At 33.3% G+C, this 27739-nt stretch overlaps 1 protein-coding gene across 1 annotated transcript in view; it reads left to right on the forward strand.

The window, feature by feature from the left end:
• The first annotated feature begins 12155 nt into the window (after positions 1-12155).
• The window catches only part of LOC127733871 (RNA polymerase II elongation factor ELL2-like), a 54432-nt gene continuing 38848 nt past the window's right edge, over positions 12156-27739 (forward strand). The window contains exon 1 of the mRNA XM_052243318.1: positions 12156-12287. Coding sequence (XP_052099278.1) covers positions 12156-12287 — 132 coding nt within the window. The remainder of the gene's footprint in view (positions 12288-27739) is intronic.

The raw sequence follows: 27739 nt of genomic DNA on the forward strand, positions 1-27739 counted from the left end.
AGTTCTTTATCTAAATTGAAGTTTTGAAATTAGCATGGGGGTTTGACTCTATTAAAATTTTAAAAACATGGCAGGTACACTGGAGTATTGAATTCATAAAAAAATGTGATCATCACCATGTGTAATTAAACATAAATTATACAATAAAACGTACTAATACACACAATAACAGTAATACAAATAATAGAACTGAATATGAACTAAGTGAATAATAATGCGTGTAATTCATTTACAAAATCATGTAATATTCAAGAATAGTACTCATAAATACTGTTATAGTTGGATGCTTTTCTCCTGATAATTCTTTTCTCGTTGTCAATTGAGGCTGGGGATACTTTTTGTCGACATCTTTATAGCTAAGATAATTGAAAAAGCTTTGTATAATGGTTTACTTTTATAAATTGTAACTTGGATGGAGAGTTGTCTCATTGGCACTCATACCACATCTTCCTATATCTATTTGGAATTCAACACCTTCTGGTTCTTAATTGATTTGGTTTAGTAATAGAAAATTAAATATAGCTCAAACACTTCAGTTACTTTTTTATTATCTCCATTTGAAGGATACTTTTTACTGTGAAAAAGTGTCCTATTATTGAAAATCAACCTTTACAGGACAGAATTTAATAGTATTTTATCATGAAATTATGTCCGATGAAGTGGACACTTTTTCGCACCATTTAAATATAGTTTTTCTGTGAAAAAGTGTCCGGGTGGTCCGGATGGAGACTTTTTCACAGGACACTTTTATGGCTCACGTATAAACTTTTGTGATTGTAAACTCCTATGGACTTACATCTAGAAATTGACAATGAGGGTCGGTTAAAAACAAAACTTTACGACAAAAGAGATGATTTCAGCTTCCCAATTGTGAACTTTCCATTTCTAAGTAGCATCATTCCAGCAGCGCCTGCACACGGAGTATATATCTCCCAATTGATACGATATTCCCGGGCTTGTATTTCCTATCATGATGTCCTTGATAGAGGGTTGCTGCTCACAAGGAAGCTATCAAACCAAGAGTTCCAAATGGTGAAGTTGAAATCATCCCTTCGTAAATTTTACGGACGCCATCACGAGTTGGTTGACCGTTATGGAATAACCGTTTCACAGATGATATCGGATATGTTCCTTTTGTCGTAACTACAATACCATTCCCTTTTAACGAATGTGACCTACCGAATTAGACTATTTACCGGATTTGTAATAACATAAGCAACACGACGGGTGCCACATGTGGAGCAGGATCTGCTTACCTTTCCTGAGCACCCGAGATCACCCCCAGTTTTTGGTGGGGTTCGTGTTATATATATATTTATTCAAGATAAAAAGGCATGAATTTGACAGATACACAATATTACAAAGACACAGATATAGCACTAGACATATTTTATAGACACTAAAATGATATACATGTTTACTAAAAATTTCAATTTAAGAAATGAAAAATAAAATTATGATAATTTTCATGATATTTTGATAATATGATTAGACTAGATTAAATAATGAACGAAATTTAACTTGACTAGATTTTCACTGTAGCCTAATATCTTAGGATGACCCACAAAAGTTAGTAAAACTTATTTCCAGTGTTGCTTAGTCTTTAGTTTTCTATGTTGTGTCATCTGTAATATTATTTGTCCGTTTGTTTTCGATCTATGAGTTTGACTGTCCCTCTGGTATCTTTCGTCCCTCTTCTATGAATAGGAGCTTGAACACAATAAATAACTAAAAATATCAAATTAAAAAAAAATAAAAATAATTTGAAATATTTAAGAAATTCTAATTTAATAAAAACAAATCAAAATATCAAAATGAAAGGAGACGGAAGAAAAAAGAGAGTGCCACCAAGTACCTGAGGGTTAAACAGTTGACTGCTAGTTTAACGGTTCTTTCAAATATTCCTTGAAGTCGAAGTCGACATATTGAGTTTAGTAAGGAAAACTCGATAATGACCATGTAAAAATGCTTTGGCTTTACTTTTAATTTGTGATTAAAATTCACTTTATTTCGTTAATCATATATCAATGATTACTATTTAATTGAAATAAGTCACAATTAGAAACTCCTAATTATGACACCTTGAAGGGCCATATATAATGCAACGTACGTTGTATCAAATACAAAGACCATATGAGTATATACGCATATGCTTATGACCATAGGCGTATGTTCCAAATACTCATATGGTCCAGAACATATTCACGTTTGGTTGGATAGGGAACATCAGATCCATTCAATTGACTGTTATTAAAACATACTACTGTCCGCACGGAAATCATATCAAGGATGTACCCGATTACCGCAGGACATGCATTGCTGCTGGTGGACTATCAGTCCCCGAGAGTACCATTTTGGTAATAGCCAGTACTTTGATATTGACACAATTCAAATAATATGTTTTGTCTGTAACAAACCCAGTGTCCCATCGTATGAAGTTTACATAACCATCTAAATAATACATAACGCGCATACATATTCACATTACTTCTTCACAATCGTGTCCACCTCAAGCAAAAACTTATAGAACAAGTTTACGGGGAAGAACGACTAAAATCGACACTACACAAATTTTACGGCTACCATCATGAATGGGTGGACAGATACTTTGTGCCTGTGTCTGGACTTACAAGAGACGCTTTCGTTGACATTTTTCTTAAAATATCAGAAGAGTCGTCTTGTCTTCTATAAATTTTGACCTCCAGTAACTTTACCAACTACACGTGTCGGTTCTTCTGACTTGTGCTCTTAAAACTGTAAGGGAAATTGTTATTACATATGAGGACAAAGCTTCACCGGTATTAAGCATTTCTGGATTGGGAAATACTTTAAGAAATTTGGATAACCTATGTTCCTTTGAAGGTCAGTTTGTCTCCCTTGAAAATTATTTCTCTACTCTGTGTACTATAATTCCATTCAGTTTTATCAAATGGAAATTTCCCTATTTGATAGAAATTGTCTTTCGATTAATCTGGGTAAAACTGTATCTGTTAAAATTGTCAATATTTTTTTTCAATAATAAAACTTATAAAAAAAAACACTAGTAAAACTTGTAAAGAAATCATTAAATCCCTAGCTTTGTTTATCTGCTTTATTATATTTATATTCTTCTTTAGGGAAAGTATGCTGGCAACTGATTTGTTTTCCGAAGGGAACTAACTGTGTCCCACTTATTGCCTGATTTTATTCCTTTTCTGCCATAAATCACGGTGTATGGCGAAACTTCATAAAACCCAACGAAAACCCTCTTGATAAATATTTATAACAATACCTGCAGATATTTATATAATATATTCTCTGTAAACAATCCAGATTTTTAAATATATAATTGAAATTTATACACCTTAACCCATTCTTACTAAATCAAACATTTAAAATGACCACTGTCTTTTACCTTGATATTAAAAGTAATCTTAATACCGATTTTCTAATAATACAGACGTCTTTTCCTTTCCTTTTGCTAAGTTTTCTTTTCTTGATTGTGATGTTCCGTCGGGCCTCTTGTACAGTGTAAATAAGTAATTTTGTATATTGACAATTCACTTGGAATTCCAACATATACCTACATGACACTTACAAACGATCACACACGTACTTAGTAATCTGTCTCGGTTACGGAACTGTGTAAAAAACAATCTGACTCTAACAAAATGTTTTCTGAATCCGATATCATTACGATACTTGATTTGTTTACTGTTATCATGTTTGTTACGTTTGGTGGACGTGTTTTTTCAACTGACATTCGGCATTTCTATGGGAGTCATCTATACTCCTCAACCCGCCGACTTGCTTCTTTATTCGTATAAGTCGGATTTCATACAGGTGCTTCTAAGGAAGACTGAAAGGAATCCACATAATGTTCTCACTGCACTTTCCGCTATGTTGATGGATAAAGGGTACCACAGATACAGCTAGGTCTATTTCATATCTTAACTTAAATATAAAAATCTTTAAGATTAAGAGTGAGGGTCGATTGAAGAAAAAGAGATCGAGGAAAAAAGAAAAGAGATGACTTCAATTTTCCTTTTGTGAACCTTCTATATATCTATGTAGCAATTGGGAGTTCCGGAGTTAACGTCTCCTACTTGATACAATATTGCAAGGCTTGCGTTTCTTGTCATTGTTTCTTCTGGTTTTCTTGGTAAGTTAAAATCGTCTCTTCGAAAGTTTTAAGGACATCATCATGATTTGGTTAACCGTTATTCAATACATGTTTCACAGACGACCACGGATATGTTTATTTGTTCTGGCCAAAAATCCATTCCACCTTTCCTCTTTCATGGCGGGTGATCCATAATAGTAGGAGACGCTTATCCTATTGACGCACCCTGTTTCGCTCCGTTTCGAGATCAAGCGATTTCTCGGTGTTCGTTATTTACTATAAATTTCAAAATGGATTTACGAGATTTGAATATCAGAACACTACTGTTATCTCTTATTAATGATATCACCTCATGCGACTTATTATTGAATGTTTAATTGACGGTTTGAGAACAAACCTTTACGACAAAAGAGATCATTTCAGCTTCCCAATTGTGAACTTTCCATTTCTATGTAGCAACATTCCATCAGCGCCTGCATATGGGATATATATATATCTCCCAGCTGATATAATATTCAAGGGTTTGCGTTTCCTATCATGATTTCCTTGATAGGGGTTGCTGCTCACAAGGAAGCTATCAAACCAAGAGTTCCAAGTGGTGAAGTTGAAATCACCCCTTTGAAATGATATCACCTTATGCGACTTATCATTGAATGTTTAATTGACGGTTTGAGAACAAACTTTTACGACAAAAGAGATCATTTCAGCTTCCCAATTGTGAACTTTCCATTTCTATGTAGCAACGTTCCAGCAGCGCCTGCATATGGGATATATATATCTCCCAACTGATATAATATCCAAGGGCTTGCGTTTCCTATCATGATTTCCTTGATAGGGGTTGCTTCTCACAAGGAAGCTATCAAACCAAGAGTTCCAAGTGGTGAAGTTGAAATCATCCCTTCGAAAATTTTGCGGACGCCGTCACGAGTTGGTTGACTGTTACGGAATATCTGTTTCACAGATGACGACGGATATGTTCCAATCGTCGTAACCATAATCCCGCCTTCCTTTTTTCCCGAATGTGACCTACCGAATTAGACTCATCATTGTACTTACATTAGCCACATAACGGATGCCACATGTGGAGCAGGATATGCTTACCCTTCCGGAGCACCTGGGATAACCCCGGTTTTTGTTGGGGTTCGTGTTGCTCAGTCTTTAGTTTTCTATGCTGTGTTTTGTATACGGTTGTTTGTCTTTTGGTCTTTTTCTTTTCTATTTGTTTTTTGTCATAGTGTTGTCAGTTTATTTTCGACTTATGAACGGTTTGAATGTCCCTTTGGTTTCTTTCGCCTCTCTTTTACTTGTGAAGCTTGAATAACTTGCCCTTTTTGAGCACTTGTTATCACCTCCTGTTTCGAAGGGGTCGTGTTGCTGTAATCCTCAGTTTTTTTCATATTTAGTTCTGTGAACTTGTTTGTCTTTTGTTCTTTTTGTTTTCTTTTGTTCGATTTATGGTCAAGGCGAGGTGGGAGGTCTTTAGAAAAAATGGAATAACGGGAGACCATATTTTTACAATACAAAGTACAATGTATTTGTCTTTTCTGAAAGCTGAAAATGTAAAATGGGTTCTCGCGTGTTTTATGCCTATCAGAAGCTTTCTTTCTAGACCTATCAAAAGCTTTTGACTGAGTCTGGCGAGATGGAAAACATGCATCCATGCTAAGTGTTGGAAACTGCTCATGTCACTTTACAATAATGTATCAAATAAAGTATTGTTTTTTATTGCGGGGCCTAAAACAACGTTGTGTCTTGTGTCCGCGGCTCTTTTCTCTGTTCGAATGAATGACGTCGTAAAAATGCTTGATATCAGTAATTTGGGCATCAAACTGTTCTCGCAACTACTGAATTGTTTATCATTTGTTGACTATGTAGTCCTAATCGGGAAGTCCGAAGAACGAGGAACCTCCGCATCAGCTAAATATAACAGTTACATTTGCATCGAAGTGGAATCTAGAATTTAACACAAACAAATTAATTCAAGGTTATATGGTTAGATGCAAATAAGAAATACTAGTGAATAGAAATATCTTTGTGTTTATTTTACACGTTCATTGACCTTTGCTTACCATATCAATTTTTATTTAAAGATAACTTTGAGCGCAAGTTCAAGTATATGACTTAATTTCTAGATGATCACGGATCTTTTAATCGTATACCTCTGTACGGGATGGCATAATGTATTTTATGGAGTGGAGTATTGAAGTGGAGTGTTGGGGTGAACTTTTGATGTGAAATTGTTGGAGTGAGATTTTGGAGTCAAATTTTTGGAGTGAGATTTTGGAGTCAAATGTTTGGAGTGATACTTTGGAGTCAAATTTTGAAGTTAAATAGAACACAAGAATAAGAGAAGAACTACAATTACAATGTTATGTCCGAGATTTTCATTGAGAAAATATGTCAAGACATTTTTCTATTAAGGATTTACATCAAAAGGTCAATTTCGGATACAAAAATGGGGTTGGGTTGGGTTTTTTTTTTTGGGGGGGGGGGGTTCTTGGCAGATTTTTTTCAATTGCATGAAAATTCGGCACAAACAAATCTGTGGACCTGTCATCGCTAGTTTTATGCAAAAAAAAAAGTGCCTTCCAATCACCCATTAAATTTATTTATAAATCAGCCCTCTGGCGATAAACTTTTTTGTAGTTGGTTGGCTCGGGTTCCAATTTCTTGTTAATCCTACATTTATCTTTTGATGTTGCACCTAAAAGAAAACTATGATAGGATGTTAAGATGTATTGTTACACCAATTGCCTCTGCCTTTAAAATTGTTTAATTGCTGGCATTGCGATAAAATGGGTACTGATAAAATGCAATTTTATGATCTTTTCCACATAAACTTACCATCTTTCAACAAATTGTCAGTATATTTTTTTATTTTCAGAAGTGACCAATGATTTGTTCATTTGACAAATTATCTCATATGATATGCTACATTTCATGGGTGTGACTAGGTCCTATTCTTAATTGACCGTCCTCCTTCAATATTGAAATATATCAAAATTATTTATTAATCATGGGATAAATAATTAACTATACTTTTATGTTAAAACAAATCAGTCACTATTTTTTTTGGTTTATTCTTTAATTCAGAATTACTTTAATGAATGATCCTGATCTCCATAGATACATGTTAATTTCTTCAAGATTCGAATCTGTCACAAATTAAGCAAATTCATAACTTTTTTAAATAAAAAATACAGAATGTTATAAAACTAAAAGTTCTGTTTTTTTTGTCAGAGGCTGCTGTTTTTTTATGCTGTTGTATTTGTATTTTCAAAAAATAACAAAACTTTGTTTTCAAGTAAAAAGTTATAACCAGTACACTATTTCAAAGCACCTTCAAATATGTGTGTGTGACCTCAACTTTGCATGTTTGGAGATACACGTATAACCTTGAGTTAGTTATAATATTGATACAAAGTATTATATGTAATGTATTATCAAAAATCATATCATAATCAAAGAATGAAGTTAAAAGTTTTACTAGACATACAAGTGATTCCATGTTTTCAGACTGAATAAAAACTGTATATTGAAAATTGGTTTACTTATTGAATTAATAAACCCACAAATCCACTTCACTCCACTCCGGTCCACAACTCCACTGTACTCAACCCTTCAGTACATGCTTACTTTAAATGACATTTGCTGCCATGCTTAATTGAAACTTCGGCTTAATTAATTGTGATATTAATTTTAGTATATTTCACAGATATTTTGTTTCATGTATCTCATATCTCGTATTTTGTTATTATAAAAAAAAAAACATGCAACCACGCATCCCATATTGCCTAATAGACTATGTACTCCAAAATTTCACTCAAAAATCTAACTCCAAATCTCGGACATAACATTGTAATTGTAGTTCTTCTCTTATTTTTGTGTTCTATTTTACTTCAAATTTTCACTACAAAATCTCACTCCAAAAATTTCACTCCAAAATCTCACTCCAAAAACTTTACTCCAAAAGTTCACTCCAATACTCCACTCCAACAATCCACTCCATAAAATACATTACGCCGCATGGAATTCTGTAATACGACCATCTATCACACACGGTTGTGCTGTATTGGCCGACGTCATCAGCTTCAAGTCAACAAAACCTGAAACATAACAATATAAATCAACAATATAATTCAACACTAGCGAAATAAGAGTATCGCTAGGATTCATGACTTGGAATAAATGTAGATTATGTTGAATTATATTTGATGAGCTAAAGTGCTTAATATGATAAATGTATTGATTTGGATCACTTAACTAATTCGAATGTTAACTTGAATATATTTGATTTTTTTCAAAGTCTGTTAGTAAAAGAGAAAAGCAAGTAATATGACATTACCGCTTGCTGCTTTTAAGTCTACAAGTCTGAAATTGTTAACACGAACAAACTGTTAACCTGTGAATTAAGTTGTGTATATAATTAATCTGAGCGAGACTCCCATTTGTCAAATGTGTTAATGTAGATCTGAGGAGTCCGTGGAATACTTCGTACTCGAATGTCTTGCATATACCGAAACGAGTTATATGCTGATATTAATGAATATCTGAGTATTAACTTTTCCCGGTATTGCTTCACATAGTTAATGTCTTACATAAAAAATAAACATACTGCCTGGTGACTTATCTTTATCATGTTGATCCACATGTCAGTAAACATACATGGACAGTTTGGTACAAAGCTGTTTAGTGATATGTACTCTCAAAGATCTTTCGATCTTGGAAAATGTCTTTTATGAAAGTTAACTTCTTTTAATAGGTAACAATTTTTAACTGAGTTTTTCTAAGGAAAAAAAACAGTTATTATTTTGGTGATTTACGGCGGGCGGTGTGCGGGCGGGCGGGCGGCTGCCAACAGTTTGCGAGCAATAACTGATAAACCTTGTAACCGATTCTTTTCAAATTTTAATATGTTTATACTAATGACAAAATGGAGGTCAAGTTCGATATTGACGATTTTCACTTTTACTGTTCGGGAGTTATGGTCCTTGATATATTGGAAAATGGCACTTTATTTCGTTTCCGTTCAAAAACTTATGAATCCTTCTGCCTATGGTTTATCTATTTTAATATCGGCTGTTACTGATGACAAAATGGTAGTCAAGATTGATATCGACGATTTTCATTTATGCCATTCAAGAGTAATGGTCCTTGGTATACTGTAAATTTGCACTTTATGTTGTTTCCATGCAATTGCTTATGAACCGTTTAGACAATGCTAATAAAATTTTAATATGCTGTTACTGATGACAAAATGGAGGTTAAGTTTGATATTGAAGATTTCCGTTTTTGCCGTTTAAGAGTTATGGTCCTTGATAGATTGGAAAATATGCATAGAATTTTGCAAGTCAAAAAAAGCCTGAAAGTGCCTTTCAAAATACAGAAAGCCCAGTTTGCTGTCAATTTGACAGCTCATTCCTTGTTAACTCTGATATTATGTTAATTGTATTTTACTTGATTGTACATATAGTCATTGTAAACTCTATTGTAGACGAATTTGGAGGTACCACGCCTGCAAGTGCCCCCGTTGTAAAGGGGTCGTTTCTAAATACAAATATATTTATATATCACAAAAAATGAGGGCAAGAAAATGTGCCCTTTGTCAAACGGATGTGTATATGTAATTCCCTACAAAGAAACTAACTACATTATGGCGTATTATTTTGTAAGGACGACATAAATGCCAAAAAAGAATGCACAAAACTACAATTTTGATAGATTTTGGTAAATTAAAAGTTTTAATAAAAAAATGAATAAGAAGAACATGCATTGTTTATCCGAATTACTAGTATCTCGGAAGTAAAGCTTTGTTTTGTCTTTTAGTAAAAGTTCTTACTTGTTTTGTGATGACCATCGGTGCAAAATTTTGTTTGAATATGAATGTTTTTGATACTAGTATACAATAATCAATTAAATTCTCTAAATTTTGATTATATGGATACATTCTAAATTGCTCTCTTATCTATATTATATAGACCTTTTCATATTCAAGTCTCTAGCAACTTTTTGATTTTCATAACTCGAGTGAGATGATTGCCGGGGAAGTTGGCCATATCTCTTTAATAAGAGCATACGATACAGATGAAATGTTACATTGGATATTCATAGAAAATTTGACACAAAGGCAATGTACGTTGATATGCTCTCTCGAAATATGCAAAGAAAATATACCTTTTTCCCCCCCGAGATATTTCAGTTTGATTTTTTGCATGTTTCATACATGAATAAGCACAACATTTCAGATCTTAATACTTTTCCAAAAAAATAACACATCTTTTAAATGGAAAGATGTTGCAAAGTGTTGTTTATATTATATGCCTGTAACCAAGTCAGCAAAATGAAGGGTACGTGCGATAAAAAAAATGTGGAATCCTTACAATCAGCCTTACGCAATTTTCTTGCCACTCAACAAATACATACAAAAAAAAAACATCGACCGTTGATTTTTGCATACAATTATACGATATAACATTCTTTCGGAACTGCACGGTCGATCGGAAAAGGAAAACATGAATCCGTGTGCTTACTTTTTGCTAGAACACTTGTCCCAATAATTATGACGTCTTGAAAGGCTTTTTAAATCTTTTTTCTGTAACACATTCCACATGCCTTTCAAGATGTCAAAATTATTTTCACTACTAGAAAATCTTTTTTTAAACACTGGAGATCCCATTCCCCCCCTCCCCCCTTTTTTTTTGTTGGCGCTAAATTCAGTGTCGTCGCAATTGTCTTATTCATTCAATATCGTCATGCATATATTCCCGTCGTACATTTTTTAAAACACTATACCAGAGACTATACTCTTATAAATTGGATCACATTGATAATAAAAAAGTAAAAAGTCTTCCGATTCAGTTCATGATCCAATTTTATGATTTTTTTATATTAGATCTCGCATTATAAAATAAACAGCATGTTAGTGATATTTTGCAGCTGCTTTCAAATCACGCAACCGATTTGATGACGAGTTTGTAAAGTTTCCGCGGAATTTTGAATGCCTTTCTTGGCAAATTTACAAAATCAACCGGTTAGATTTTTAGGAGTTTTTATATCGTATACCCAGATTCAAACGTGTGCTCATCAAATACTACAATGAAACTTCTATTTATATAAATATTCATAATTTATGATACTTGAAACAATCAAGTTTTAAAATCAACCTACTTTTCATAAACAATTGAAGAGGGTTTGGTGGTGCAATGAAAGTTGAAAGACAAGAAGTTGTTTAGTGTTAATCCTACTTTTTGACATACAAAGATTTACTGTCATTTTCTTAGTCTTTTGTATCCGCCGAATTTGGGGTGCTCTACACACCCCCTTTCTGTATACAGCCGCCTATTGTACGGAAGCAAATATCTTGATGTATCCTCTGGTTTATTACAATGAATTTTCGGACAAATTACCTTACTAAAATCATGGTCACGCTTTCAACATCTTAGTAATTGGCAGTCGTTTGGTATCTGATAAGCGTTTGGAAATCTGTTTATTTCGTATTTGCTTGTCATGTGTTTTTATCTTTTGTTTTTTTATTATTCTATTATTCTTTTTTTTTCAGGCTTTGAAAAAGTCCAATACTGCATTTTTTTTTCTTAAACTATCGATATATGTATGCTAGATTGAAAACTCTGACATTCGAACGTACTTACTATTTTTTTTTATATTTTACTTCTCTGGCGAAATAATTTATCTATTTGTGATTTTTGTGTTTTTTTCTTGGTAGTTTCATTATTATTTATTTTTATCATTAAACAGTTATTATTTTCCGGTTTGCACCCTTTCCGTCTGCTGTTTTATCCAATCGTACTCTACATGGGGAAAGTATCACAATGTATCTAAATATTAGTATTTATATTTGTGTTTTAAAAAATCGGAAAATAAAAAGAATATATTTATATGTGGTGTGTATATCAAAAGTAACTTAAGTATCAAATCACTTTGCTTTTTGTAATTCATATCTTGTGTAACAGACAATCGACAACCAACCGGAAACTCTAAATAAAAATTTACTTTGAAATTTTCCCTAACAGTAACTTTTGTGATCAGACCCAACATGGCCGCGCTAGTGGAAGGCCAGAAATACGGGCTCTCTTCAAATTTTTCTCCTCACGACCAAAAAACGGTCGTTCAAGTAAAATTAACAGATTCAGCACTAAGAGCAATAGAGGAATATTTAAAATTGAAGGTAAAATTTACACGTTTTACTGAAAAATATCACACAATTGTCTGTACAAATATGGTGTTGGCAATGGAAAATTGCAAACTCAACAGATTTTAGTTCGAATATTTTTTGCGTATATTTATTGTTCCTGATTTTACTGAAGGATTTGATATTTTAGGTGTGAAGTTCACTATTTGTACAAAATATTTTCATTCATGGTGTCCCGTGGATTATTGTAATGAACCGTTTTTCCCCGAACCATATGTGGACCTGTGAAACTTCGCTAAACCAAAAAAATCAGTACCACAAATATTTGGGCTTCATTGGTCCTTTCTGACGAGATTAATTCATGTCAGTACTATTCATAGATACCAAGTTATCTATGAGGATTTCTTTGGAATTTGTGATTCTTAGTGCATGATTCTACTTCATAAATGTTCTATAACCTACTTTTGCAGAGAAACATATGTTTCCCAGATTTTTGTTTAGTTTCAGATTACAAGTTAATGACATTCAAATTTGAAATACGATGCTTATTTTCATGTTGCATGCAGCACTAATGTTATTTTTTTCATAATATGTGTTTTACCTAATAGTTGTTTAAAAAACAGTCACAAGCCTCTTTTGAATTTATAATTTTAAAAGCTGATGCATTTATGGACTGTCTAGTAAAAATGATATATTACTTTGCAATTCAACAATGTAGATGTGACTATTGAATATTAGACTTTTAGAATGGACCAATTCAGTGGTTCCACTTCTCACTGTCATGACTGCGGTAATTCATTTTCACAGTCTCAGCAGCTTCACAAATTGGCTAGTTATTGAGGGTAAATACCAAACAAAATTTAAAAGTTCACTCACATTTGGAAAGCTGTCGAGTGGTCAATTCCCACTCTGAAAAAGCTACCTTTAGCAGAGCTCAAGAAACTTTCTTGCACATAATAAACACCCCTTGCTTTAAAAAAAAGTAGTTTTTGTACTTAGTGATTAGAACTTTGTTTCTACTTCTGTTCCTATATAGTTTTAACATACTTGTTATTTGATTAATCTGTTTTATATCTATAGAGCCCTACATCATGTACACAGAAACTGACCTTAAGTCAACATTTAAAAAAACAAATTGAAAATTATCCTACAGCAGTGAAAATTATCTTTAAATTCTTAAATGCATTCAATCTTCACAAACTACAACCTATAAATGTTTTGCTACGGTTGAAATCAGCAACTAATAATTAAACTTTATTCATCAATGAGACATAAAATTCATCATGTTCATATGGCCTGTTTGTTGATGAAGGAAGACATAGCGATCCTATATTCTGTCATTGGCTGTGCATAATTTAGGTTCAGTATGTAGTTCCTTTTTTTAGACACTAACAACTTTGTCAAACCTTCATGGAATTAATGAAACTTGGATATACATGTAGTCTTGTGTTTAAAGTTTTCAAGACGTTGATAACCTAGTCAAACCTTCATACATAGAATTACATGAAACTTCGGCAGATTCCAGATGCTTTCTTATGATTATTAAGAGATAATGTCTGAAGCAAAATTTTCCAAATATATTTTTTTCTCCATTTCTCCACTACTTTACTGTTATGCAGACTTAGCTTTTTGCAGAACTTTCACATTGACATACGGACTCAGAACAAAATTTTCAGACAAAAATAACTTTGTTAAATCTTCAGAAAATGTTATGAAACTTGGACAGAAGCTAAATGAAGACCAAGAAATAGCAATTGAATAGAAACCTGTTAACCTTTTTATATATTTTAATTTTAGAATTGTGGGTCCTTAATGGTTTTAAACGTCATACTTTATTTGGTCCTTTAAAGTTTTTGATTCAGGCGTCACTGATTAATCTTTTATAGACAAAACTCATGTCTGATAAAATTGTAAATCTAGTATCTTAAATGATATTTTTGTAACATTTGTTCAACGACTGGGTCGATGCCACTGGTGGTGGGGGTTTCCTCCCTGAGGTAATCACCAGCCAAGTAGTCAACAACTGGGTCGATGTCACTGGTGGTGAGGGTTTCCTCCCTGAGGTAATCACCAGCCAAGTAGTCAGCAACTGGGTCGATGCCACTGGTGGTGGGGGTTCCCTCCCTGAGGTAATCACCAGCCAAGTAGTCAACAACTGGGTCCATGTCACTGGTGGTGGGGGGTTTCCTCCCTGAGGTAATCACCAGCCAAGTAGTCAACAACTGGGTCGTTGCCACTGGTGGTGGGGGTTTCCTCCCTGAGGTAATCACCAGCCAAGTAGTCAATTACTGGGTCGATGTCACTGGTGGTGGGGGTTTCCTCCCTGAGGTAATCACCAGCCAAGTAGTCAACAACTGGGTCGTTGCCACTGGTGGTGGGGGTTTCCTCCCTGAGGTAATCACCAGCCAAGTAGTCAACAACTGGGTCGATGTCACTGGTGGTGGGGGTTTCCTCCCTGAGGTAATCACCAGCCAAGTAGTCAACAACTGGATCGTTGCCATTGGTGGTGGGGGTTTCCTCCCTGATGTAATCATCAGCCAAGTAGTCAACACTTCAGTCTTGACATGAAATGTCAGTGATATGGGCATATTTATAAATTAAATGTTTACAGCCTTTCAATTGTTTGAAAAACTACAGATTTGTTGTGTGGTCAAGATATTTAAAAAACCCATTTATAGCATAATGTGTTAAAATGTACTGCAATTGAGTATTATTACAGAACAGAATCTATATAATACTGTGGATTCATTTATTTTCGTGGGTACCAATTTTCGTGGATTAAGGAAAACTTGCATGTTCATGGATATTTAAATTCGTGGTTTTGCCGAAGTCTGCATACAAGCCTATAGAAAATTTGTTATTCGTTGAACATTTAATTTCGTGGTTCACCAATACCCACGAACTCCACGAAAATTGGTATCCAACGAATAATAATGAATTCACAGTATACTAAGAAATTTTTCAACATTTTTGCGTATAGATATATACATGAAATGAAAAGTTATTTAGCATAATTATGGTTATTATTATGGATATTTTCAATGCTAAAACCCAAAGCTTTGCATATTGATTAATTAAGATTTGTTTTAAAGCAAATATTCAGGTGTATGTGCATTTGATTTTGTTTTAGTTCTGTTGTAGCCATCTTTTGTAATCTACTCCTTCTTCAGCATTTTACCTAGGGCCTTAGAATAGCTGACATTCCTGATGGTAAAAGTTGAGCATAAAAAATACATTGGTTTCAGCATTCAGCAAACATGACCAACTCTAATTTCTAGTGCCTATCCTAAAGTTTTTTTTGGTCATTTTTGAACAAGCACTTTTAAAATTCTCTGTTGAAACCAGTAAAAACTTTTTGAAAGATAAAAATATCGTTTTGGCGAGTAAGCAATGTTTACTTCCGTTGTGTAGCCAGTTCCTGTTTGTAAATCAGTTGAATTTTTACGGCACTCATTGGGTAAAGAAAAATTTCATTAAACTCATCTTGGAATATTTTCATTTTTGTCTGCATCTTGAGGATGTTTAGTTGTATAAAGATTTATTAATTTTTAAATCAGCCATGCAGTCACTTCCTATTTGCTGATATTTTGAATCACTCATTGTACATGACATTTTGTTCACATTTTGTTTGTGTTTAATGAAAGTGAATGATTAGTTATGCTTCAGTATACATGTTACCTGAAAAAATGGCATGCAGGGACGCAGGTCTAGAATCAGTTTTGGTCTTGTTTCAAACTGATGAATTTATACGATTCACTAGTACTGCATTAACGAACTTATAATGACTGTTTTACCACATTCACTTCATGAAATATCTTACAATTTACCGTTGTTCTAAAATCATTCAAGATTTATACTTAACTATAGTGACAGTATTATTCAGGTTGGCAACAACCCCTCAAATGAGGGGTACATTTCAAGTGATAAAACATATTTTTTAGTAAAAACCACTTTTTAGTACAAATGAGCAAATATTTATATTATTTGAAGAAACTTTTCCCAAAGAACTATACATCTATCTGGTATTATATGGTCAAAACATGTCCAAGAATTTTGCAATATTCCTGGACTTGTATCTTCTTTATTATTGAAAAATAATTGGACCCCTCTTTTAGAAAAGTTGTTCCAAATATAATGAATTTTCCCCCTTTTAAGTTAAAAAATGTAAGTTTTTCTTTTTTCTTTTCTACAACAGTAAAATGACCCCTTGTCTGAGGGACAGTCCCTCATTTAAGGGATATCCCTCATTTAAGGGATATCCCTCATTTGGGGGGTTGTTTCCAACCTGTTATTTCCAGAAGACCATAATTTGTTTCCAAAATTAATACAAAATGGTGATAAAAACCTGACCTTATTGAAAGGTGTACACATTTATTTTCCAGACCTAAACCCATGATACCATTTATGTAATTGGCTTTTCAGATTGGGTTTCCCTAAAAGGCCTAAATCATATTAATTTCCAGTGTAATAAATTTATTCAGCCATTCAAAGTATTAAAACCATAAGTATTGAAACTTGGTCATCTGAGTGCTTCAACTATTTAAAATACTCATATCCAAGCTATGGGACTGTCCAGAAATTGTTTACTGAATCTGTGTTGTTTGATGAATTCCCATGGGGTTAAGATCTTTGGTCTTGTTAAGACTATACCTATATTCAGACTTTCACACCTTGATAACACACAGAATTTCATTGGACTTTTTATTAATTCTCATTACATCTAAATTGACATTGTTAATAAGATTATCAAATTCATTAAAGTGTCAGGAACAAACCTAAGTCATACCTAGTACAGAGAATACTTTAGGAAGTGGGCCAAATGTCATTAAACCAAAATAGAGATATGTTTTGAATTACTTGAAGTACTACAAAATGTACATGTAATTATTCACTGTAAATAAGAAATGTATATATGTAGGTAGCTCATTATAAAGTAATCTGATGAAAACAACATTCCAGAACTAGAAGAGGAAATTAGGTTTTTGACTGTAATTTTAACTGTATCATAATAGTACACATATGACAATATAGACAACTCATGGGAATAAGATAACCTCTGGGATGGGTTATTACAGTTACTGCACTACATGTACTTCAACATGACAATAAACAACTCATGGGAATAAGATAACCTCTGGGATGGGATATTACAGCTACTGCACTACATGTACACCTTCAACATGACAGTATAGACAACTCATGGGAATAAGATAGCCTCTGCGATGGGTTATTACAGTTACTGCAATACATGTATTTCAACATGACAATATAGACAACTCATGGGAATAAGATAACCTCTGGGATGGGTTATTACAGTTACTGCAGTACATGTATTTCAACATGACAATATAGACAACTCATGGGAATAAGATAACCTCTGGGATGGGTTATTACAGTTACTGCACTTCATGTACATTATCAGGTTTTCAATGATTGTACTAGTACATGATAAAAGTATTGTCATAAAATACTGAATCAGTTATAAATAAATGTTTGCAATATTGTCATGAAATACTGCACCAGAAAATGTTAGCAATGTTGTCATGAAATACTGCACCAGTAGCTGACAGATGAATAATTGACAGATTTTGTATAACCAGGTCAATACATTGCACTGACAAGTATGTTTACTGAGCTATACTTGAGGTTGTTTATAAATGATATTGAACTGCACCAAGGTGCACCTGCTGGATTATTTAAATGACATGTACATGTATAATGTCATATATGCTAATTTTTATCACAGTTCATTGAGTAATTAACAAAAGAAATAAATATAATTGTAAGGTCACATATTGCTATCAATAAATATACACTGTATCATGTGATAAAATTTAGGATATGTATATTGGTGATAATATTCAGTGTTGTTGATTTTACATATTATTATGTTCGTATAAAACTAGGAAAATATCAGGTGGGGTACTATTTGAGTAGTTGAGCCTTTGTGTAAGATCCGTTATATCTAAAACCAAAAAACTTGCCCAAGGTCAATTGACTTCATTGTATTGTACTATAGTCTATAGGAAGGAACTGTCCATTTTATTGAGAAAAGGCTAATGGAACATCTACCCCAGTAGTTCTTTTATTACCAATCTTTCCATTTGATTTGATTGATTTTCTGTCTCATCTACCTTATCATGCTTATAGAGGCAGATTAAGGTAACTGGAACAATAATAAAAACTCAATTAAAATATTTGAATTTAGTTTTAAACAGTTTTTATAAAGAAACAATTCTATTTAATGCCAAACAATATTTTCCTGACTGATACATAATGCCAGACAAATGGAAACTTTGCTGTGGTCACCACAGAATGATAAATAGACCACAAACATGATTACATTAAAAGAATACAAGACCTTAGGTTTCAAGATTTTATTTATTCCAAGCAAAGATTAAAAATAAAGTAATCTATCAACTGGATGAAAGCATTTACTTTAAATTTCAGTAGGAAACAGTAGATAAACATAGAACAAACTTCCAGTTCATTTAAACTTTTGTTGATATTGAAATAAGAAAGAGTATGCATTTAGGTAATAAGTATGTAATGTTACATAAGGTACCAGATAACCTTACACTCTAATCAATTATTAGTGACCTTTGATCTGACTACAATTGACTTGACAACACAGTTGGAGTTCTAGAAGTATTCACCCATAAAATTGTAGTACCCCTGTGGTATATATTTTATAGGAAAGAAGTTGTACTGTATATTTGCTTTATGATTTAGTAAATAACTTTTTGATGTTCACCTTTGTCTGGCTTACCTACTTAATTTGTTGTTTGGTGATGCTATCTTTGAAAAGTAGAGTTGTTTAATAGGTCAGACAAATGGAAAGAGATAAGAAGTTAGTTGTTTCACAAACTTTTTCTCTTCGGAAGCTTTATGACTAGGTCAAGATAGAAAATAATCCACTATCCAAATCTATACACATATATCTTGACAACAAAAAAGTTCACTTGCAGTTGCATAAGTATATATGAACTCTTTATTTATAGAAAGAAAAACCAAAACAAACAACCTTGATGGAAAATTTACATACTAGTATGACCTGCACTGATGATATCAGGATTGGAGAAAAGTTTGATTCATTCTCCATCAAAGAGCAATAAAGTTATTATATATGTACTGGTGAACTACTGGGTACAGTCAATCTCATTAAAAAATATATAAATATATGTATAACAAAGGTAATTTCTGTCAAGTTATAAGATAAATCTAAAGCATGCATTCATTTTTTTTTGTCATTTTTTTTTCCATTTTGTCAGATTCTACCTTGAAAGATCAATTTGAAGAACTGGTCTGTTACTCCAAACACAGTTTATGTTTATTTTAGTAGAAGGAACCTATACTAGTTGTCTTGGGATGTAGGTTGCCTTGAGAGATTTAAGTTTAAGGGAGATAATCTCTAGTGTATACTATTTCCACGGTTAAAGTTATATAATTTAGGTCCATGTATTGGTCTGAGCACTCAAATTCAGTTTATTGGAAGTACATAATTTTTCTCATATTTGCTGGGTTACAGCACTAAAGGTATATACTTAAGGTCCATGTATTGGTCCGAGCACTCAAATTCAGTTTATTGGTGGTACATAATTTGTCTCATGAGTCATATTTGCTGGGTTACAGCACTATAGTTATACATGTATAATTAAGGTCCATGTATTAGTCTCAGAACTTGCACTGTAATATTGTAAAGGAATAATCTACTTCAGTTTAGAAGAAAAGTTTTATTTGAACTATAAAAATGTTAGTTATATTATTAAATTGCTTGTTTAATCAAGAAACAGTTCAATAGATTGTCAAATCAAATATTTCAAAACATTTACATATATTTTAATGTTTTTACTACAATGTATAAATATTGTATGTTTTGTTACAAGGTACTGACTTCAGTGGACTACATGTACATGTTTGATGTTTTGTTACAACTGATTGACCTTAGTGGACTACAAAATACATGTAACAGCTGATCTTTACTTCCTGTAGAACATTTAGGTCTGTCTTTGTGTACAAAGGTGTAAAATATTAATTTATGGGCCATCAGGATGTCACACCTCAGGCACTTTGACATTGGCTAATACCTATTTATTGTCATGTTATTTGTGTAATTATGTTTTGTGTAATTGAGAGTCTGTAATATGTGTGGCATCCATGACAAGATCTATTCCACACATCATGTTTTGTGTAATTGAGAGTCTGTAATATGTGTGGCATCCATGACAAGATCTATTCCACACATCATGTTTTGTGTAATTGAGAGTCTGTAATATGTGTGGCATCCATGACAAGATCTATTCCACACATCATGTTTTGTGTAATTGAGAGTCTGTAATATGTGTGGCATCCATGACAAGATCTATTCCACACATCATGTTTTGTGTAATTTAGAGTCTGTAATATGTGTGGCATCCATGACAAGATCTATTCCACACATCATGTTTTGTGTAATTGAGAGTCTGTAATATGTGTGGCATCCATGACAAGATCTATTCCACACATCATGTTTTGTGTAATTGAGAGTCTGTAATATGTGTGGCATCCATGACAAGATCTATTCCACACATCATGTTTTGTGTAATTGAGAGTCTGTAATATGTGTGGCATCCATGACAAGATCTATTCCACATGTCACTTGAATGAACTATACTTGGTTATATTAAAATATATAAGAATCATAATCATGATAATAAGAAAGTATTATCATTGAAAAAAAGACTGTTTCATTTTGTAAACTTTAAAAAAAATGTATTTATATCATTTAGCTAACAACCTGTTCACATTACATTATTCACATGTGGAAACACATGGATTTTATTACGAGCAGACACCCACTGAGTTTTCACAGCTTCATTTTAGTTATATAACCGTTTCTTATTTGTTCCAAATTACAGACACAGATCTAGATGTAAAGAAGGAGATTGGAGTGCTTCATTATTTGACTAGAAATTGGCTGTAATTTTACCTATAAATTACTATTTTCTTATGACCCCCGCCATAGTGGAGGGGGCATTAAGTTTTACCCTTGTTCGTCTGGACGTACGTATGTCCGTCCGTCCGTACGTCCCAAAGTTGGTTTCCGTTCTCTAACTTTAGTTTGCCTCAACCAAATGTTATGAAACTTATACACAATGCTTATTACCACATAATACAGATCAAGTTTGAAATAAGGTGGCGTCACTTTTACCGTTCTTGAGTTATGCCCCTTTATAAACAAAAATTGCTGAATATTTTGTTTCCGTTCTTTAACTTTAGTTTGCCTCAAACAAATGTTATGAAACTTATACACAATGCTTATTACCACATAATACAGATCAAGTTAGAAATTGAGTGGCGTCACTTTTACTGTTCTTGAGTTATGCCCCTTTATAAACATAAAAATTGCTGAATTTTTCGTTTCCGTTCTCTTACTTTAGTTTGCCTCAACCAAATGTTATGAAACTTTTACACAATGCTTATTACCACTTAATACAGATCAAGTTTGAAATTGGTTGGTGTCACTTTTACCGTTCTTGAGTTATGCCCCTTTATAAACATAAAAATTGCTGAATTTTTCGTTTCTGTTTTCTAACTTTAGTTTGCCTCAACCATTTGTTATGAAACTTATACACAATGCTTATTACCACAAAACTCAGATCAAGTACAAATTTGGGTAGCATCACTTTTACCGTTCTTTAGTTATCTTTATATGATATGCATGCGGCATCATCATCTGTTTCCCATGGACACATTCCACATTTATCTTTTTTAGGATGGGGGCATCACATGCTCCCCTGTCTAATCCATTCCTGCATGATATAGGTCAAGTGTGAAAATACTTGTATTTTGTCTGTACATATTAACATTTATGCTGTTGAACCAAACTTACCACCTACCATAGAAGTTTATATAGGTTAAGTACCATATATGTTTTTTGGTCTGTGCGTCCGTTCGTTGGTTGGTTGGTTCGTCCATCCATTTGTTCGTCAGTCTGTCCCTCTTTAGGTTAAAGTTTTTGGTCAAGGTAGTTTTTGATGAAATTGAAGTCCAATCAACTTGAAACTTAGTACACAGGTTCCCTATGATATGATCTTTCTAATTTTAATGCCAAATTAGAGTTTTGACCCCAACTTCACGGTTCACTGAACATAGAAAATGATAGTGCAAGTTGCGCATCCCTGTACTATGGACACATTCTTGTTATTCTTTTAGATTAAGATATGCATTACCACTTGATTCCATTTATTATACGACCGCAAAAAAATTTTTGTGGTCGTATATTGGTATGACGTTGGCGTCGTCGTCGTCCGGCGTCGTCGTCGTCGTCGTCGTCTGGCGTCGTCCGGTGTCGTCCGAAGACACATTGGTTTTCGCACTCTAACTTTAGTTTAAGTGAATGGATCTCTATGAAATTTTACCACAAGGTTCAATACCACAAAAGGAAGGTTGGGATTGTTTTTGGGGGTTATGGTACCAACAGTAAAGGAATTAGGGGCCAAAAAGGGGCCAAAAATAAGCATTTTTGTAACTTCCAGACATAACTTGTGTGTTAGTGTATGGATCTCTCTGACATTGTACCACAAGGTTCCATATCACAAAAGGAATGCTGGGATAGATTTTGGGGGTAATTGCCTCAAAATTTTAGGAATTAGGGGCCAAAAAAGGGGCAAAAAACAAGCATTTTTCTAGTTTCATAACAATAACTTGTGTGTAAGTGTATGGATCTTTCTGAAATTGTACTACAAGGTTCCATATCACAAAGGGAAAGCTGGAATTGAGTTTGGGGGTAATTGCCGAAACGTTTAGGAATTGGGGGCCAAAAAGGGGCCAAAAATAAGCATTTTTCTAGTTTCCAGACAATAACTTGTGTTCAAGTGTATGGATCTCTCTGAAATTGTACTGCGAGGTACCATACCACAAAGGGAAGGCTGGGATTGATGATGGGGGTAATTGCCTCAATATTTTAGGAATTAGGGGCCAAAAAGGGGCAAAAAACAAGCATTTTTCTAGTTTCAGGACAATAACTTGTGTGTAAGTGTATGGATCTTTCTGAAATTGTACTACAAGGTTCCATATCACAAAGGGAAAGCTGGGTTTGAGTTTGGGGGTAATTGCTCTAAACATTTAGGAATTTGGGGCCAAAAAGGGGCCAAAAAACACATTTTTCTAGTTTCCAGACAATAACTTGTGTTCAAGTGTATGGATCTCTCTGAAATTGTACTGCAAGGTACCATTCCACAAAGGGAAGGCTGGGATTGAGTTTGGGGGTGATGAATCATAAGTGGGTTCAAAATATTTGTGGGGGGGGGATTTTTTTTTTTTTCATTTTTTTTTTCTTTTAAAATTTTCCATTTTAAGTTGGTTATTTCTGATTTATATTTAAAAGCAAATAATAATGATATGGTAGGAGATACACACCAAACAGGATGTGTAAATTATTATATAATAAGTATTGTGCAATAGCAAGAAATTTTCAATTGCGCAGTATTGCACAATAGCAAGAAATCTTCAATTGCACAGTATTGCGCAATAGCAAGAAATCTTCAATTGCACAGTATTGCGCAATAGCAAGAAATATCCAATAGCACAATATTGCGCAATAGCAAGAAATTGTCAATTGTACAGTATTGCGCAATAGCAAGAAATATTTAATTGCACAGTATTGTGCAAAAGAAGATACTTCGTATAAATTGCTTATTTCTTGACCAATTTCAATGGAGTTTTATTCTTGAATTCTTGGGTTTCTTTAATATGCTGAATCTAACCGTGTATTTAATTTTTGGATTTTGGGCCCCGTTTTTAAATTGGTCCAAATTGAGGTCCAAAGGGTCCAAAATTAAACTTTGTTTGATTTCATCAAAAATTGAATTATTGGGGTTCTTTGATATGCCGAATCTAACCATGTATTTAGATTCTTAATTTTTGGTTCCGTTTTCAAATTGGTCTACATTAAGGTCCAAAGGGTCCAAAATTAAACTTAGTTTGATTTTAACAAAAATTGAATTCTTAGGGTTCTTTGATATGCTGAATCTAAACATGTATTTAGATTTTTGATTATGGGCCCAGTTTTCAAGTTGGTCCAAATCGGGGTCCAAAATTAAACTTTGTTTGATTTCAACAAAAATTGAATATATGGGGTTCTTTGATATGCTGAATCTAACCATGTATTTAGATTTTTGATTTTTGGGCCACGTTTTCAACTTTGTCCACATTGAGGTCAAAAGGGTCCAAAATTAAACTTTGTTTGATTTCATCAAAAATTGAATTCTTGGGGTTCTTTGATATGCTGAATCTAACCATGTATTTAGATTTTGGATATTGGACCATAATAGGTGAATGTCCAATTTAAAATTTTGAAGTTCTTAGACCACATTCATTCTGTGTCAGAAACCTATGCTGTGTCAAATATTTAATCACAATCCAAATGCAAAGCTGTATCAAGCTTGAATGTTGTGTCCATACTTGCCCCAACTGTTCAGGGTTCGACCTCTGCGGTCGTATCAAGCTGCGCCCTGCGGAGCATTTTATTCTTGATACAATGAAGTAATTAGAAACCTCACTTTGAGATTTTGGAAAAATAGATAATAAAGGAATTTAAAGAAGGGCACTGCATCAAGCTTTCTGGTACAAAAAGGGCACATAAATATAACTTGAAATTATAAGAAATATCGATATTATAATCAATTGTAACATTTCATTTGTTTTACTTTACCATCTTTTATCATATACAACTCATTTTTGTGAAGCCTTCGCTAAAGCTAGACATAGATTCCATCGTCGGCGGCATCAACAATTAGGTTCAGTCTGTGGTTAAAGTTTTTTTGGACAACAATAACTATGTCAAACCTACATGGAATTAGATGAAACTTGGACAGAAGCTTGTTTATGAAGAAAATACAGTATCCAGAGCAAATCTTGAAAATATTTATTTTGATTTATATATCTGATAAATGGGCTTAGTTTTTTTTTACATCCAGTCTGGGGTTAAAGTTTGTTACACATCAATTACTTTGTCAAACCTTCATAGAATTTTATGAAACTTTTTTATGATTAAGAGATAATGTCTGAAGCACACTTTCGAAGATATATTTTCATTTTCAGTATTTTTCTGATAGATGGACTAATTTTACAGTTAACATTTACTGACAGTCTGGGATTAGATTTTTTTGACACGATAAGTTTGTTAACCTTCATGGATTGTTATGAAACTTGGACAGAAGCTAATCTTTAAGACCAAGAAATAGCATCTAAAGAGAAAGTTTAAATCTTTTTTAACATTATGTATTTTACTGATAAATGGACTCACTTTTTAAGTCAACATTACACTTTTACACTGACAGCAGCAATCGTAGGCGAGACACAGGGTTCCTCGGAAACCCTTACAAATTTTGTTCCTAATAAGGGACCTAAGTGGCCGAGTGGTCTAAGTAGTCAAACAACAATATCATTTGCCTGTCAACACTGAGGTTGTGAGTTTGAAACCTGCACATGGCAGGTGTGCTTGACTCCAATCTTAATTGACTAGGATTGTCAGTTTTTACTACTGAAGGTCGGTGGTTCTCTCGGGGCACTCTGGCTTCCTCCACCAATAACTTTACTGACCTCCACAAATAGCACAATAATGCTGAATATGGTGTTAAATACCAATCAATCAATCAATTTGTACTTAGGAAATTCATATATAGTTTGAAAAGTGTTTAGATACAAATATGTACAATCTTGTGATTGAAGTGGGCAGTGGGGAACACAGAAAAGAGGACAGGGTGTTGCACTAATCTATTTTGGGATAACTAGATTATTTTAGCTTGAATGATTCAATAATTCATTTTCTATTTAATGCTAAAGTTACTTATTAAAAGTACATTATTTTTCATTCCATTAATCTGGTCATTGACATTAAAAGATATTATTGATTACTTAATTTAATGATATATATATTATATACATTGTATGTGGGTTAGGCATTCTTATTTCATGAAAACTAAAATAGATATGAACTTTTTAATTTTTTGTCCATGAATTATTTTCAGTTAAAAGGTCATAAAATGATGGCATGATGATATACAATGTATCAGATAGTTAAGAATAAATAAGAACTTGAAGACCAACTGTTTGTCAAATAAGCTATTAAGATTGACGTCACTAGCCCATATGTTTACATGTTATTGTATCATCAAATTTTAAACAAATATACTATATCCTGCTATAATAACTAAGGCTTGATTTGTTTGTATTATATAATTATAATCTTAACTGTATCCTTTTTATAAGTGTATTTATGCTGTCTGTCAGTCTGTAAGTCTGTGTTTTTATAGTTTTTATAAGATTATACTTACATGTATGCTGTCTGTTAGTCTGCATTTTTATAGTTTTTATACGACCGCAAAAAAATTTTTGTGGTCGTATATTGGTATGACGTTGGCGTCGTCGTCGTCGTCTGGCGTCGTCCGAAGACACATTGGTTTTCGCACTCTAACTTTAGTTTAGGTGAATGGATCTCTATGAAATTTTAATCTAACCGTGTATTTAGATTCTTAATTTTTGGTTCCGTTTTCAAATTGGTCTACATTAAGGTCCAAAGGGTCCAAAATTAAACTTAGTTTGATTTTAACAAAAATTGAATTCTTAGGGTTCTTTGATATGCTGAATCTAAACATGTATTTAGATTTTTTATTATGGGCCCAGTTTTCAAGTTGGTCCAAATCGGGGTCCAAAATTAAACTTTGTTTGATTTCAAAAAAAATTGAATATATGGGGTTCTTTGATATGTTGAATCTAACCATGTATTTAGATTTTTGATTTTTGGGCCCCGTTATCAACTTTGTCCACATTGAGGTCAAAAGGGTCCAAAATTAAACGTTTTTTGTTTGATTTCATCAAAAATTGAATTCTTGGGGTTCTTTGATATGCTGAATCTAACCATGTATTTAGGTTTTGGATATTGGACCATAATAGGTGAATGTCCAATTTAAAATTTTTAAGTTCTTAGACCACATTCATTCTGTGTCAGAAACCTATGCTGTGTCAAATATTTAATCACGATCCAAATGCAAAGCTGTATCAAGCTTGAATGTTGTGTCCATACTTGCCCCAACTGTTCAGGGTTCGACCTCTGCGGTCGTATCAAGCTGCGCCCTGCGGAGCATTTTATTATAAGATTATACTTACATGTATGCTGTCTGTAAGTCTGTGTTTTTGTAGTTTTTATAAGATTTTACTTATGCTGTCTGTAAGTCTGTGTTTTTTAAGTTTTTTTAAATGTACTCACATTGTCTCACTCTGTCAGTCTGTTTTTGAGATGTTCTAAATGTACTTGTACATTGAAGACCCATTGGTGGCCTTCGGCTGTTGTCTGCTCTATGGTCAGGTTGTTGTCTCTTTGACACATTCCCCATTTCCATTCTCAATTTTATTGGATGTGGTTTATAAGTGTTTCTCGTTTCTCGTTTTTTATATAGATAAGACCTTTGGTTTTCCCGTTTGAATGGTTTTACACTAGTAATTTT

Source organism: Mytilus californianus, unplaced genomic scaffold, assembly GCF_021869535.1.
Source record: "Mytilus californianus isolate M0D057914Y unplaced genomic scaffold, xbMytCali1.0.p SCAF_3, whole genome shotgun sequence".
Lineage (NCBI taxonomy): Eukaryota > Metazoa > Mollusca > Bivalvia > Mytilida > Mytilidae > Mytilus > Mytilus californianus.